The sequence below is a fragment of the Spodoptera frugiperda genome, chromosome 31 (genome assembly GCF_023101765.2).
Source record: "Spodoptera frugiperda isolate SF20-4 chromosome 31, AGI-APGP_CSIRO_Sfru_2.0, whole genome shotgun sequence".
Classification (NCBI taxonomy): Eukaryota; Metazoa; Arthropoda; class Insecta; order Lepidoptera; family Noctuidae; genus Spodoptera; species Spodoptera frugiperda.
In genome coordinates, this window is record NC_064242.1 from 5,482,046 (window position 1) to 5,496,873 (window position 14,828).

The window sequence follows — 14,828 nt, forward strand, 5'->3', positions numbered from 1 at the left end:
GTTATACTAGCTGCCGGTGGCTTCGCCCATGTTCCCGTAGGATAAAAATACCCTATGTGTTATTTCAGACCAGTATTCTAAATTTTATCCCGATCCCTTCAGTTGTTTTGGCGTGAAATACTAACAAACAAACATATTCAAACGTTCATTTTTTAAATATTAGTAGGATAGCTGACTAGCAGCTAGCTCAAGTAAAATAATATCTGCGCAAGTATAAAATTAATGTTTATTTAATAACACATGTTGTTGAAAAAGGCAAGGCACGGGTAGACCTTCGTGATAGTTTTGATGTTTTGGATAACAGTAGCATAGGCGGCTTCCGTAACACGACACAGTGTGTTCTTCCTCAAAGTTACTTTCTTGGTCTCAAAAGAGGGTTTCAATGCTCTGGCATCAGCATCTGTAAAGTAATACGAAATGGAATATTTAGATAATGTTTTCTATCATTAAGCGTGTACTATGCCCCTAATAAACGTGGTAATGAATGGTAGGTTTTATGAAGATCCATGTAAAGAAAATTTAAGATTATAATTTAAAAGCACAAAATCGTATCTTTTAACTGTGACGTTCGTTTTGTTACATAATCATAATTATTAATTTAGATATTCCATAAACTGTCTTGTTGATGGAATGTGTTCGATATGAGATTGATAGGAATAGGTTGCTAGGGAACTTGAAGTTTAACATGAACGATATTGGTACATTTCATAAAATAGGTACCGATAGCGCGAAAATGTTGTTTAACTTAATGGCCCTGATTCATTGATCTCTGGTTAATTTATACACTTATTAGGTTACGATGGAACTGACATACGTTAAGAATGATTTAGTAGATACTGTAACGTTCAAAGCTAAATATTTATAGTTTCTAAGTACGCACCATTGTCAATGACGTTTTGGAGACCAGAATCAAGCGATATAACTGGTTCTTCAATAATTTCGCAGGAGTTTACTTCTGGTTCAATGTCAATGTATGCAAAATCTCCTTTCCGTACCAGAGAGACACCATACTGCAAGTTTCCTAGGGCAGCTGTTGAGAAGAAAATATGTTAAAGTGATCATTGAAGTAAACCATTATTTAAAAAAATATCTGCTTTAATATCCATAGCATAAATCCACAGGATTTGTTACATTAAACTACAATTGATGTGAACATGATCAGATAGTTTAAAAAAGTATTTTCATGTGACAGAAGTAATATCATGGCCTCACAAAAAATTGGCGTGAAACAACGCTTGTATTGTGTGAGCGTGATTAGTAGCAAGTCAATCCCCCACCCCCTTCCCATCTCAAATCCCTCAATCCCCAATCCACCAAAAGGCCGATAATGTACTTGTAACTCTTCAAGTGTCGCATGGGTGTCGATTGCCAATTGCTTACCATCAGGTTATCCGTTTGCTAATTTACTACCCCATCCCATAAAAATATACTTACTGTATGAAGCTGAATAAACTCCATTGAATACTTTGTTGTTCTTCGTCAGTGAGATTTTCACGTCACCCACAATGTTCAATACTGCTTTCGTTTTCAATACAGTTGATTTCGTGGCAGAGGCCCATCTGCAAGTAAATTATGTGAAGAGGTTATCAACTGGACAAAGACGGACGCAATTATTGTTATCAATACCTAAGTTCCTGCATTTTTATTTCTTGTTTTTCAAAGATAATGTTGCGTAATCTAATCCGTGGCAACGGCCATGTAATTTAGGTACCTATTGGTGTGTTATTTTGTAATTTAGGTACCTATGCTACTGGGACTGTAATTCAGTTTATTCCTAAGAGATAAAGTAATCGGAAATTATATACAAATGTACTGTTATAAATATATCTCTCATTTTTTAACAATCATTTTTTGCTTTCTTTATTAACTTTTTTTAAAGTTTAGGCATACCCATAACCACCCCATTCCTACTCTTGCTCTACATTGACTGCAGTGTATGGCTAGCCTAGCCGAAAACCCCGGTAGTCTGTGGTGGGCTAACGAATTTTTAGGCGAATATGCCAAGAAAAGTAGAGAAGTTTTCATGCAAAACCGTACCATGCCAACACCAGGTCAATAAACTTGACTATAAAAGCAATATCAAAAAGAAGGTATGAAATAATAAGTGCCTTTTTAATTAATCTTTATTTTATACATACGGCTTTTTTCCTAAGAAGAAAAATCATGAAATATACTAAGTTACTTACTGGAAGTCCGAAACCTGTTGGTTCTTCAGTCCTGTGACATTGATGTTCTTGAACTCAAAGAGCAAGCCCATGTCTGGATCAACTTCATATTTCAATTCAGGTATGATCAGGGGATCGATGGCTTTAATGTCAATGTCAGGAATACCATTGCTGGACTTAACAAAAAATGATTCTATTGCTGTAATTAGACATTTGACGTCATCCTTGTCACAGGGTTCGAAAGGCGCACCTGGAGTTTTGAAATTATTTTAGTTGATTCGCATAATAGTTTTCAAATGTTCAGAAATAAAAATTAATAAGTGTCTTTTATAGTGGAATACAAAAATCAGTTACTTACTGGAAATCCGTTTCAAAGGCACATTTTGATATTTTATTGGTCAATCGATTTGAAAAAGTATAAAAATTTACTAAAGAAGACGAAGAAGACTAAGATATCAAATATTTTTTAAGTGAATTGATAATTATTGTTTTACAAAATAATAAATTAATTTCACATAATTGAATGAATTAAATTTAATTGTGTATTAATTTATACATTTGCAAAAACAACAATCAACAAAAGCTAGTATAACATTTTAATGCTATGGTATAATTAGAAAGAAATCACTTACCAAATTTGCAAAGGACACAGCCAGCGAATGCAAGCACTAACAAGCTCCTGAAAACAGCCATGTTGCAGAAGCGCTGTCCAAATGACAAATAATGAAGACCTAATGAGAGAGATCAATTTATCTAGACTTTTTAGTATGTTTATTAACTGATATTATGTATGGAGAACTTTGATACAAAAGGTCGCAGTTATCAAACGCATATTTTTGAATACCAACTAATTTTGCATATTTTCTTTAATTTTAGGCTAAAAATGGTGATAAAAATAGTGAAGCGTGATCTAATCCTCGCCTTTAAAACTATAACTATTTGTAGATATCTAAATAATTTTATAATCTGACAAAATCGTCGATCAGAAGTCAAAGAAGAAAAATGGCTCTTTGATATTGCCTATTTTTTTTTTATAAACATTGCTCCACTCTAGGCTTTTCACCTGTGTCATGGGTGAAATAGGTAACAAGCTCGTCTGTGTTAATAAGTGGCTCATAATAATAAATTGCAAGAATTTATGAAGCGTAAATGCGACCTCAAAATATTTATTGTGTTCATACAAGGAGATCAAAAATTGAAAAATTGTTATATTAAAAACAACTAGATACTAAAAATTGAAATTCAGTTCAAGACCACTGAAGTAGCATAGATTAGCTTTTCTTTTAACCTCCCCTTAAAATAAAATCATCCAATGACTTCTCCCGCCTTACGGCCTTATGCCCCGAATATACATAACTAGTATCAAAGTGGAGGTAACTGCCCTGATGACGTTATAATGCTAGTACGTTTCATATAAAATTCATAGAAATCATAAAAATCCTTTTTGATGTTTAAAAAAAGTTTTGAATTTGACTTGTAGGAAACTAGCCTATTGCTTGTTCATCGTACTACAAATCCAAGCTGTGACCACTACAAGGTATCCACTATGTTACTATTTCAAGGCATCTGTGGATGTTTTATGAAATCCCAACAAAATTCTTTGAGTTTGCTTGAGATTTACTATCCAAGAGTATTAAATAACATTCAGTTACTTCGCCTTAGATGTAACTTAAGCTGTGTCTTCCCTAAGAAGATTATATGTGTCGACTTGATACGCCACAGATTTTGTTATGGATTATCGACTTTTCGATAGTTTTTTTTATGTTTGATGCTATTATTATTCCACATTAAGCTGTTTTATGTCAGAAAAAAATAAAAAACGCCTCTTTTCAACCGACTTCAAAAAAAGGAGTTTCTCAGTTTGACCTTCTTTTTCTGTTTGTTCTTCTGTTTGTACGCGATTATTTCGTATTTGATATGGTCATTTTATGATTGGCTTGTGGCACGCGATGTGTAGCCTATCACTAGGTAAATAACCTATTAGTACATATTGAAATAAATATTCTAAAACAATAAATAGTTACTTTCGAGTGGTGTCCTCTAACGTCTTTCGTCAAAGTGCGTGCTTTACTTACTAATTGCAAAAATCATATTCATACCCCAAAGTATAAATGAAATGAGGCATTTTTAACCGACTTTCCCAAAAAGGAGGGATTACTCCGTATATATGTTACTTACGTAAATATTCCACCGTTTGTAGACGGATTGTGATAAACAAAATTGATGGTTTATGTTAAGTAAATCCAAATGTCACTGATAAAGGCCTCAAGTCACAGGTTAAAGAAACTATGAAAAAATAACATGTCATGCTACAAAGTAGCGATGCAACGATCAACAGTTTCCTTTTGCAGTCAAAAAATATTGTAAACTGTTGACCGTTGCATAGCAGCCATCAGAAAATTTGAAAATAAAGGCATAAATGTAAAAAAATCTAAATAATTGGGATGGAAATTGCAGTTTAGCATTCTTTTCTTGTTCGTAAATATTTATTTGTATAGCAATCGGTTTATAATAAACAAGATTTATAGAATATTTCTGATCATAGGTTTACTTAGGAAATTAGATCAGCCTGATAAAAGACCAGGCTAATCTAGTTTCCTGTCTGTTGTTTCACTAGAGTAGAGGGTTTATTGTTTTTCTTTTTTGTGAGTCTTTCCTTTATATATTTTGAGAAAGATATAAAAGTAAGTCTACGTTGTCGATATTGAAGCCAGTTGATTTAGGCTTACTGCCCATGTTGCATTATTTGACGAATAAGCATGGTTCAGCAAGATACAAGCGTTCGTCATTTGTAGGCTATTACGTTACGTAGACAGTAGGCCTTAGACTATTTTTTAAAAGATGCGGTTTACTTCGTCATCTGAACTCATGTTCAAAAACGCTTAATAAAAACAGTGTTTTGGAAAGATATCAATATTTTCTTGACTAAACCTCGAAGTGTTATAGTCAAGGTCAAAGCATTTATTTGAACTAATCCTTAATAAGGCACTTTTGAAACGTCGAATTGAATTGTTTGTCAGCCTGTCTGTCAGTGAACCTAGGTGCTCGTTCCAAAGTATAGCTTCGAATGGAGAAGAACGAGCAAGAAACTCCATCGTTACTCTTTTCATTTTCTTCTCTCCTGTTCGAAAATACACTGTCTTCAAATTAAAATATCATTAAATGTAAAAAAAATGTTTATTTATTTACACATTCCATTGAAAAAGGCACGGCACGGATAAATTTTCGCCGAAGATCTGAGGTTATGGATAACGGTAATATAGGCGGATTCCACAATACGACACAGTGTGTTCTTCCTCAAAGTGTCTTTCTTGGTCTCAAAAGAGGGTTTCAATGCTCTGGCATCAGCATCTGTAAATAAATACGATACATACATATGTTAGTAATGTTTTTATCTTTATATACATAGCATGGCTCTTAATTAATGTTTATGAAAAAATGTTTAAGGAAAATGATCGACAGCAAATTGTTTCTTTAAGAATTTTCTTGCATGAAGAAACGATTGGACATTTCTATTTAAAATATTATTGTTAAATTAAAACATAAAAAAATTATAATATTTTTTATTTATGAATCATTTGCTTGAAAAATGTTATTCCACAAAAGCCATTATTCTGTTCATACATTGTGGTCCGAGATCCCAGAGCTGTCAGACATATCTTATTTTTACAAGCATTTAACCTTCGGCTTACAGCGTAGTCTTGTATGTACTTTTTAATGCCTTAATGTTTGTAAAGCTTGCCGAGTGACACCAGCGCAGGTGAGAAAGGTAACTAAAAATTAGACTCACTTAACTTAAATTTTTATGTCTGATTTTTATATATGTTTTGTAGAATATTACTCTGAAATCATATTAAAAAAATCAGACATTTTCCATGGACCAAAACTTTTATCAGACGCTATAAAGCTCTAAAAAATAGTGCGCCTTACAAAATTGTAATAGCAATATATGTGAGGTTGGAGAGAAATATCTTTTCGGCAAAGCAGTAGCACATTTGTAACATTCACGATGGTAATCACGTTCGTGCAAATTATCTGGTAAAACTATGATGATTTGTACTACTGTTTTGCATTACAGGGGCACCATATATTGCTATTACAATTTTGTAAGGCGCACTATTTTTTAGAGCTTTAAGCCGTCTGTCAAATCATCAAATCATGATTTCAGAGTAATATTCTACAAAACATATATGAAAATCAGACATAAAAATTTAAGTTAAGTGAGTCTAATTTTTAGTTACCTTTCTCACCTGGTACCTGCGCTGGTGTCACTCGGCAAGATTTACAAACATTAAGGCATTAAAAAGTACATACAAGACTACTTAAGCCGAAGGTTAAATGCTTGTAAAAATAAGATATGTCTGACAGCTCTGGGATCTCGCTCTATTGTTCTTAATATACATATACATTGTGCATAGATTATTAATTGACCTTTTAATTACAAAGCAACTAATCATCAACAAATTAATTGTTTATTTGTCAATATCATATTATTGTTTTCAACTAACAATAAGGGGATATCCGGCAGCAGGGCCTACATGAGTATCAGCTGATGTGGGTGTTATCTGAATGCAATTGACACGCAAGAGGGTCAAGTGGCATTATGTTTGTAAGTTCCTTACTTTGTTTTCCTTACGTCAAAGATTTATCTAATCAATGTAAGTCGGAGACAACCCCTAGTAGATAAATTGTCACTATGCAATGAAAATCTTGTTGGTAATAAACATAAAAATTGTGTCCTTTAGTTTTTGAATGCAACGTTTATTTTCTTACGCAGCACTTTTGGGATAGTCCAGAAATAAGAATTTACCTTATCTCCAGTTTTACAAAAGGTCAGGTACCAAGGAACCATTACCTACTTAATAATCTCAATATCTTAGATATAGTAAAAATCAGAACAAAAAATATACTTTCTCTATACATACCTTGGTCAATAGCGTTTTGGAGACTAGAATCAAGCGATATAACTGGTTCTCCAATGATTTCGCAGGAGTTTACTTCTGGTCCAACTTCAAAGTATTCCAGATCTCCTTTCTGTACCAGGGAGTAACCATATTTCGAGTTTCCTAGGGCAGCTGTTGAGAAAAAAATACGTTAAATTGATCATTGAAGTACACCATTATATATTATGTAGGTTTTTTAAAAATCTAATTTAATATCATTTGTTTTGACAAATCCATAAGGATTCAAACATGGTCAGTTTGTCTAAAAAAGTGAAATATTATCAAGTGCTAACAACACATAAGTTTAATAGAATGGTTCGATTGGAGTTCGATCGGAGTAATCACCTCACAGAAAACCGGCATCAAAAAACGCTTTCTCTGTGTTTCATCGTGAGAGTGGGGTTATCGGAGGTTCAATTGTCCATCCCCAATCCTTAATTCCTTAGTTTTCCACAAGGCCGGCAACGCATATGGAACTCCTCTGTCATTTTATGTGTCCATGCTGTGTCGACTGCTTACCATCAAGTGATTCGTCTACTCATATGCCACCTTATCAGTATACTTACTGTATGAAGCTGAATAAACTCCATTGAATACTTTGTTGTTCTTCGTCAGTGAGATTTTCACGTCACCCACAATGTTCAATACTGCTTTCGTTTTCAATAAAACTGATTTCTTGTCAGTATCCATTCTGCAAATAAATTATGTAAAGAGGTTATCGATTTGATAAAGACGAACGCAATTAGTGCTATCAATAAATAAGTTGTTGCATTTTTATTTCTTGTTTTTCTCAGATAATGTTGCGTAATCCGATTCGTGGTCGTAGTGTTATTTTTTTAATTTATGTACCTATGCTACTGAGAACTGGGGTCTGTGTCTATCAATAAATTATACCTAGTTTTGTTGTTAAGATAATATACTCGGATTTGGTGTAGGTACTCATGCACTGTAATGTGTGAACCTTCATCTGAGTTATAGACCAAGGAGTAGTGCAAAAAAATAAAACGTTCCAGTACAAAACATAAGGTACTGCAAAGATAGATGAAGATTCTATAAAACATTTTATTTTATTCCCAGTTTGGTAAGTTATTGTCATTATAAGTTATACATTTTTAAACTGACATGGTCATTAACCCTATCATTGTAACTCAAAACGGGATGTTCACGGATGAACTCTTTCATCCGTTATCATGGCGCTTGCAACAGGGCCGAAATATCGAAACTCATAAAAAATAATAAACATGGTAGATATCCCGTTTTAATAGCGTAATAGGTTAATTTGAAAAGTCAGTAATCATCATCAGCTGAGAGACATCCACTGCTGAACAAAGGCTCCCCTTAGTCCTCAACGTTAAATAAAGCCAGAAAGCATAAATCTATTGTTGGGACGATATTTTAATAATCCCGATAGTTAGATTAATACTGTTATGTCCTTCAGAATGCAAAAAGAACATATATTTTTCCGTTACAACACACGATTTATTAACAACAAATTATTATAGAAACTTCAATATTCATGTTGCTGTAATATTTGAAATGGAATCCTACAAGTGTCATCAGTATGGTAATGTTTCATTCAAAGTTGGTGTTTCAGACCGAAAACCAAGAGGAACGGAATACCTGACACCGGTTTTAGTATTAGTTGCAGAAATAATGAGAATTCGCAGCATGCAGTTAACCAAATATTTAAGACTTAAGTACTACTGATAATAACCCTGAGATTAAAACTACAAGAAATTTGAAGGTAAACATGCGAGCGCATGAGCGATGCATGAACCTTTTTGTATGGATAGAAAATAATCAAATAACCTTTTGCTTTGCGGGAACTTCAAACTATATTGACTCAAAAGCCCCCGTTACATTTCCTGCTATATGCCGAGGCCTCATTATATGGTTAGCCTTACCCAAAACCATAGTGAACTGACCGCCCTTTGAGCCGCGATAGTAAGTATCATCAGGGTTCATGTAAACTTATGCCAACACCAGGTCAATAAACTTGATTCTAAACACTACATCAAAACATGACCAAGGTTTGAAATAATAAGTTACTTACCGGAAGTCCGAAATCTGTTGGTTCTTCAGTCCTGTGACATTGATGTTCTTGAACTCAAAGAGCAAGCCCATGTCTGGATCAACTTCATATTTCAATTCAGGTATGATCAGGGGATCGATGGCTTTAATGTCATAATCAGGAATACCATTGCAGGTCTTTTCCAAAAACGATTCCGTTGCAGCACTTAGACATTTGATGTCATCCTTGTCACAAGGTTCGAAAGGTGCACCTGGAATTTTGAAGCGTAATAGTATTCAAATAATGTTTAAAATTGAAGATCGGAGAGTTAAATGTCATTTTGATGTTTGATCAACACAATAATGAAAGAGGTTTAAAAAGACAATGCCCAAAAACAAGATTAAATGGAAAGCCTTAATCATAATACGTCATTCAAATTCTAAGGTTAATAATAATTTTAGTAGAGAATCACATACCAAATTCGGAAAGGACACAGCCAGCGAATGCAAGCACTAACAAGCTCCTGTAAACAGCCATGTTGCAGAAGCGCTGTCCAAATGACAAATAATTAAGAACTGATCAGAGACCAATTTATCTAGACATTTTAATATGTTTATTAACTGATATAACATATGGAGTGAAGTGACTAAGAACTTTGATAACAAAGGTCGCAGTTATCGAACGCATATTGACATAACGTGATAATGACATTTGTGCTTATAATATTGATTATTTGATGAGAATAGTTCAATGTTTAGGAAGTGATAGTTATTGTTTTCCAATAGGGAGCAAGTTCGAGGATGTTCTCGAGGTTAAGGTCAATATTGTCTTAATAGATTTGGTTGAATAATTAATTTTATTTTATAATAACTATCGTGAACCATACTATATTAACTTACAATTACGGTTTACTCACGTAAATTATGGGAGAAAAGTTCTTCTAGTACAGAGAGACTCTTCATCTTCATCCCTCTGTGACTCGAAACTTGTAGAGCTTTCCTCCACTATTAGTCGTGCGTGAGTAAACCTTAATTTGATGAGATTTTTAGTTAACAGTTTAATTTGTCACGTCCTAAACATTAATAGATACTACTACAAAGAAAAATTAATCATCAAATCATTCAAGCTCGAGCATTCTCATGGGATCGATCGCAATCTCACCTGTCTTGGTGGACCGCGATCGAATTCACTTCGATCTTTCCCATTGATAGCCTACAATACAGAACAGCCCCGATTTCACCTTGTAATACCTCAGGTGGGCCGTAACCTTTGCTGCTAATAGTAACAGTGAACTTTTGATGACATTTTGTGTGACATCCGATAAATATGTTTTTTTGAAATATTTTCAAATATTTTTCTATGTAGTTCATACACGTCAATATTAAGCGGATAGAGCTAATAAATTGCAAAAATTTATGATGCGTAAATGTCGTTTCATATACCTATTCTTTAATCTCTTGTTGTTTGTATGCCCATTCGACCTCAAAATATTTATTGTGTTCGTACAGGATGATTGAAAATTGATTTAAAAATCTAAGCCAAGTCATGTGTACCTAAATATTAATTATTAGACGAACCATTCATGGAGGACACAAAAATATTGTCGTAATAAACTAATGGATTTAGATGAGGTATGCCGAGTGGTATAATCTTGTTGGTACCAAATGCCTTATTACTGGATACCTATACTACTATTTTTATCATCAGCCTATAAGTGTCTACTGCTGACCAAAGGCCTCACGGACACGGACTCAATACGAGTGGTATGGCACCTTACATGTCAATTCAAATTCAAATAACGGTCACCTGATGGTAAGCGATCAGTACCACCCAGGGCCACCCGCAACACTAGAGGAGTTATATTATATTTGTAGTATAAATGTCCATTCGATAGTACATATTTGAATATGTATGCATACATGATAGTTACTAGAAAGTAAATAATTTCTATTTTATTTAGTGTCTGGAATAATAAGGTAGGTTTATGTAATTATTTGTCATACGAATGTTACTATCAGTTGTTTATAGGTGATTTTTATTCTTTGGACTGTTTGGCGTGACTACTGATTAATTTATTTATTTTAGAGGTGCATGTAAAGACTTATGACTGTTGATGAAGCGAAAGAGGTGTGTAAGATTCGTGGCAATTGGCGTTTCATTGTCTCCTGCTCACCCCAATGGGTGACAGGCGTGAGGTTATGTATTTATGTAGAAATAGTTTTACAGTTTGCTATCAGCCTGTAGATCTGCATATTATATTCTTGTAAAATTTACGTTCGCTCTAAAAATATAAGTAAAGTATTCTTATCATTAAGTTTACTACGTGCAAATGAACTGAGCGTACATTCAAAATTATTTGAATGTCACGATGATAATACATGATATTTATGTACTTTGTGTTTTACTCATAAATATTTAGGAGCAAATTGGTGGCGAACTTTGATAGATTAGTTTATATTTGCCCCATCATCAAAAAACATAGCTATGTTATTCTTTTTTTTTCCAGTAAGATTGAGCAGGAGGGCAATCAAACAGACAGCAGCACCTGATTAAAGCTACCTATCGAAACTCCATCCCTATACGGCGAAAACAAGCAAAAAAAATACAAAATAACCAACTGCTTCAGGCTAGTTCTCTGGTATTACTTCGATTAACCTGGATATGCACAAGCACATTACACACAGATCCAAATAAACAACATGTGGATCACCATTAACATAGGATTATACAAAATTGTTTCGAGCAGGAATATCATATATTTGTCACTGATAGTTCCATGGTAGCGGACCAACCAGTGCATCATTCGTATAGTGTATTTGTTAAGAAGATGATCTATTTACCTATATGTTTTTATATTGCATGAAATTGTCTATCGTATTAGAAAGTTATGCTTTTACCAATTCAAGGCATCTGTAGATGATTTATGAAATTCCAACAAAATTCTTTGAGTTTGCTAGAGATTTACTATCCAAGAGTATTAAATAACGCTCAGTTATTTCGCCTTAGATGTAACTTTGTAACTTAAGTCCTGCCTTCCCTTAAGAGTATTTGTGTCGACAAAATTCTACCATACAATGTATCTATTGGTAGTATTACTGACTTTGTGATAGTTTTAATCGGAGTCCCACATTTCGTTTGTGTTGGAAAAGAATTAAAATGTCTCTTTGCACTTTGACTCATCAAGATTAATAAAATTTGTACGAAAAAATATAATTAGGTGACAAGAGAAAAATGATCACAATTACCTTTAGAACTACAAATGTTGGACAAATTATTGTAAGTACTAACTTGTGTTTCGTAGTAGGAGTAAGGTTACCGGAAGCTCAATTACACCTGTTGCCCAGTATACCCAATCATCGAATCCCTAACCATCCTCAAATTCCTAACTCACAAAAAGACGGCAGCAGTCAGCAACGCACTTGTAACCCTTTTGGTGATTCCGGTGTCCATGGGCGACGCCAATTGATTATTGATCCGTCAGTTTACCGGCTTATCTCATAAAATAAGAATGAAAGTTTCAGTCAAAAGACATTCTTAAAACAATATTACTTGTAACATAACATATATTAAAGTTGAACAAATACCCAACGAGCGCAGTGCTCGTCCATGTGAAATTAATACAAGAAGACACAGACTATAAGACGATGAGTAAAATCGAGACGGTTATGACATTTTGTCGGTAGAACTATAATTATATTTTGATCCGTTAATCGGAAATAAGAACACTCGGATTATTTCAATATCAATTTATTTATTATCGATGATAACGATGCCAATTAAGTTTTTCTAAATAATTGAGTAGGTAAAACATTGAACCTTTAGCTATTTTATGAAGGTAAACACTTATTTCTGTAGGTACTATACCTAATTTGGACATCCATATTAAGTAAGACAAAATATAATCAAAATAAGATATGGATTTGTGATGGACTCTCTTTATATGAATAGTTGGAGCACGTTAGAGAAAGGGATGAATGAAAATCACGTGACATAGCTGGTGCCGTACTTCATGTAGAAAGATCTAAAGGTACAAGGATAAAAAGAAGTAAACAAAGAGTCATAGTGGTATGCTGTTAACCAATATAATAAGAATCATTACTATTTTCTACAGACACTTTAGATTTTATGCATTCTCATAAAAACACCAAATCTAACCTAATAACAGAATGACCCAATCATACTTAAACGCTAATAAACACAATGTCGTAATTACAGTCACAACAAAATAATATAAATCTAATATTTTGAAGTAGAAATTCCTCTTACAGGGATAGAATGAAACCAGTGCAATGTTCGCCAAAGCGTAGCTAATATGACGCGGCATTACTCTGAGTAGAGAGGAAAATTATTTGTGAAGCGAATTAAGCTGTAAGTTTTAATAAAGCCAGAGGTTTCTAGGATCGTCAAAAACCGTTTAAAACAGTCGTGCCTGTTATATAGAGAGTAGAATTATTATGTCAAGTTGTTATAAATTTCTTTATAATAAACTAGATAAGAATACTCTATATAAAACGAATATAATGACACCGTGCTGTAGGTATCTTGTAATGGAATTATCTAGAATTTTGAGTACAAACAAATTATTGTTTAAGATACTTCTGCCTTTGGTTATTTGGTCAACTAATATTTACATCACGTTGGTCGATTGATAGATATGTCTAGATCGGACAAAGTATCACTAGGCTTTTTTCAGATTTTCGAAAATTTCTCAGTAATAGCACGAAGTCTGGAATTGTATAACGTAAATGGTGAAAAGTGGGTGTACTTTGTACTTGGGCATTATTAATATGGTTAATTTTGGTGGAAATTATTTCATCTTGCAATTCTCATTTACAAAATGTTTTGATAAAAAATATTGCAGAATATTACTTTTCTTGCTTTGTCATCTAACTCCATACCAATACTCAATGAAATTAGTTCAGCATTTCCGTATTGTTTAACAAACTTAATTTCGTATTAATAAGTAAGTATGTTTACTACGTCGAGTTGGCTTGTAATGTTCGGTATTCGACAAGAATGTGATAAATTAATATTCTCGAATTTATGAGAAGCCTCATAAAGTGACGATGAATGGAATTTTATTGGTATTCATGATTTATATGCCAACGTATTAAAAAAGTTCGTGGTCGTATTATGATGTTATTAAATCTCTTAATTTTTCGTACCTATAGTTGGTACTTTTGACTGCTTTTCTGATAGTAAATTATAAGTAAGTAAACACTATTATCGAGCACGAAGATAAGGTTATAGGTAAAAGTAAACTAGGTTATTTTAATGCTTAAAAACAATTACCTCATCATCACCATCAACCGAGAGACGTCTAATGTTAAATAAAGGCCACCTTTAGTCCTCTACGAAAAACGACAAGCCGCACCTATATTTTTTATGTTAAACAGTTTAAATCGGCTTATATTGAATTGTCATCATTACGACTATGAGTGTGTATCTAATATCAGATCAATCGAACGTGAGGAAGGTGGTTAAATCCAATTAGGTGCTGAAATTGGACACCAAGAAACAAATAGGTCAAACTAAATAAAACCGTTTAATAATAATTTCTTCACTTATTTACAATACTTAAGTCACTTAATTACAATTTAAGGTACCAAACATACTTTTTTGAGTGGAGAACATCATCAATGTCTTCTCTCGTATAAACGAGGCGAGAAGGTGTGTCAGACTCTCACTGAATAATAACCACTTCGTTCC

At 33.4% G+C, this 14,828-nt stretch overlaps 2 protein-coding genes across 2 annotated transcripts; both read right to left on the reverse strand.

Annotated features, from left to right (window-relative positions):
- Positions 1-204: 204 nt before the first annotated feature.
- LOC118276400 (juvenile hormone-binding protein) lies at positions 205-2,957 on the reverse strand. The gene is made up of 5 exons (XM_035594698.2): positions 2,798-2,957; positions 2,187-2,415; positions 1,435-1,559; positions 881-1,030; positions 205-400 (listed from the first exon to the last, which is right to left on the reverse strand). The coding sequence occupies exons 1-5, from the start codon at positions 2,856-2,858 to the stop codon at positions 231-233; spliced, it is 735 nt and encodes a 244-aa protein (XP_035450591.2). The 5' UTR covers positions 2,859-2,957; the 3' UTR covers positions 205-230.
- A 2,366-nt stretch (positions 2,958-5,323) lies between these two features.
- LOC118276399 (juvenile hormone-binding protein-like) lies at positions 5,324-9,763 on the reverse strand. Its single transcript, XM_035594697.2, has 5 exons — positions 9,596-9,763; positions 9,162-9,390; positions 7,675-7,799; positions 7,091-7,240; positions 5,324-5,516 (listed from the first exon to the last, which is right to left on the reverse strand). Exons 1-5 carry the CDS (start codon positions 9,654-9,656, stop codon positions 5,347-5,349), a joined length of 735 nt encoding a protein of 244 aa, XP_035450590.1. The 5' UTR covers positions 9,657-9,763; the 3' UTR covers positions 5,324-5,346.
- Between the last annotated feature and the right edge of the window lie 5,065 nt (positions 9,764-14,828).

Excerpts from the sequence above, each read along its gene's own strand:
- LOC118276400 (XM_035594698.2), bottom strand. The coding sequence starts at position 2,858 with ATGGCTGTTTTCAGGAGCTTGTTAGTGCTTGCATTCGCTGGCTGTGTC. Across the intron at positions 2,416-2,797 it reads CTGTGTCCTTTGCAAATTTG|GTGCGCCTTTCGAACCCTGT; the intron begins GTAAGTGATTTC and ends TCAAAACTCCAG. Across the intron at positions 1,031-1,434 it reads AGTTTATTCAGCTTCATACA|CTGCCCTAGGAAACTTGCAG; the intron begins GTAAGTATATTT and ends TCTTCTCAACAG.
- LOC118276399 (XM_035594697.2), bottom strand. The coding sequence starts at position 9,656 with ATGGCTGTTTACAGGAGCTTGTTAGTGCTTGCATTCGCTGGCTGTGTC. Across the intron at positions 9,391-9,595 it reads CTGTGTCCTTTCCGAATTTG|GTGCACCTTTCGAACCTTGT; the intron begins GTATGTGATTCT and ends TCAAAATTCCAG. Across the intron at positions 7,241-7,674 it reads AGTTTATTCAGCTTCATACA|CTGCCCTAGGAAACTCGAAA; the intron begins GTAAGTATACTG and ends TTTTCTCAACAG.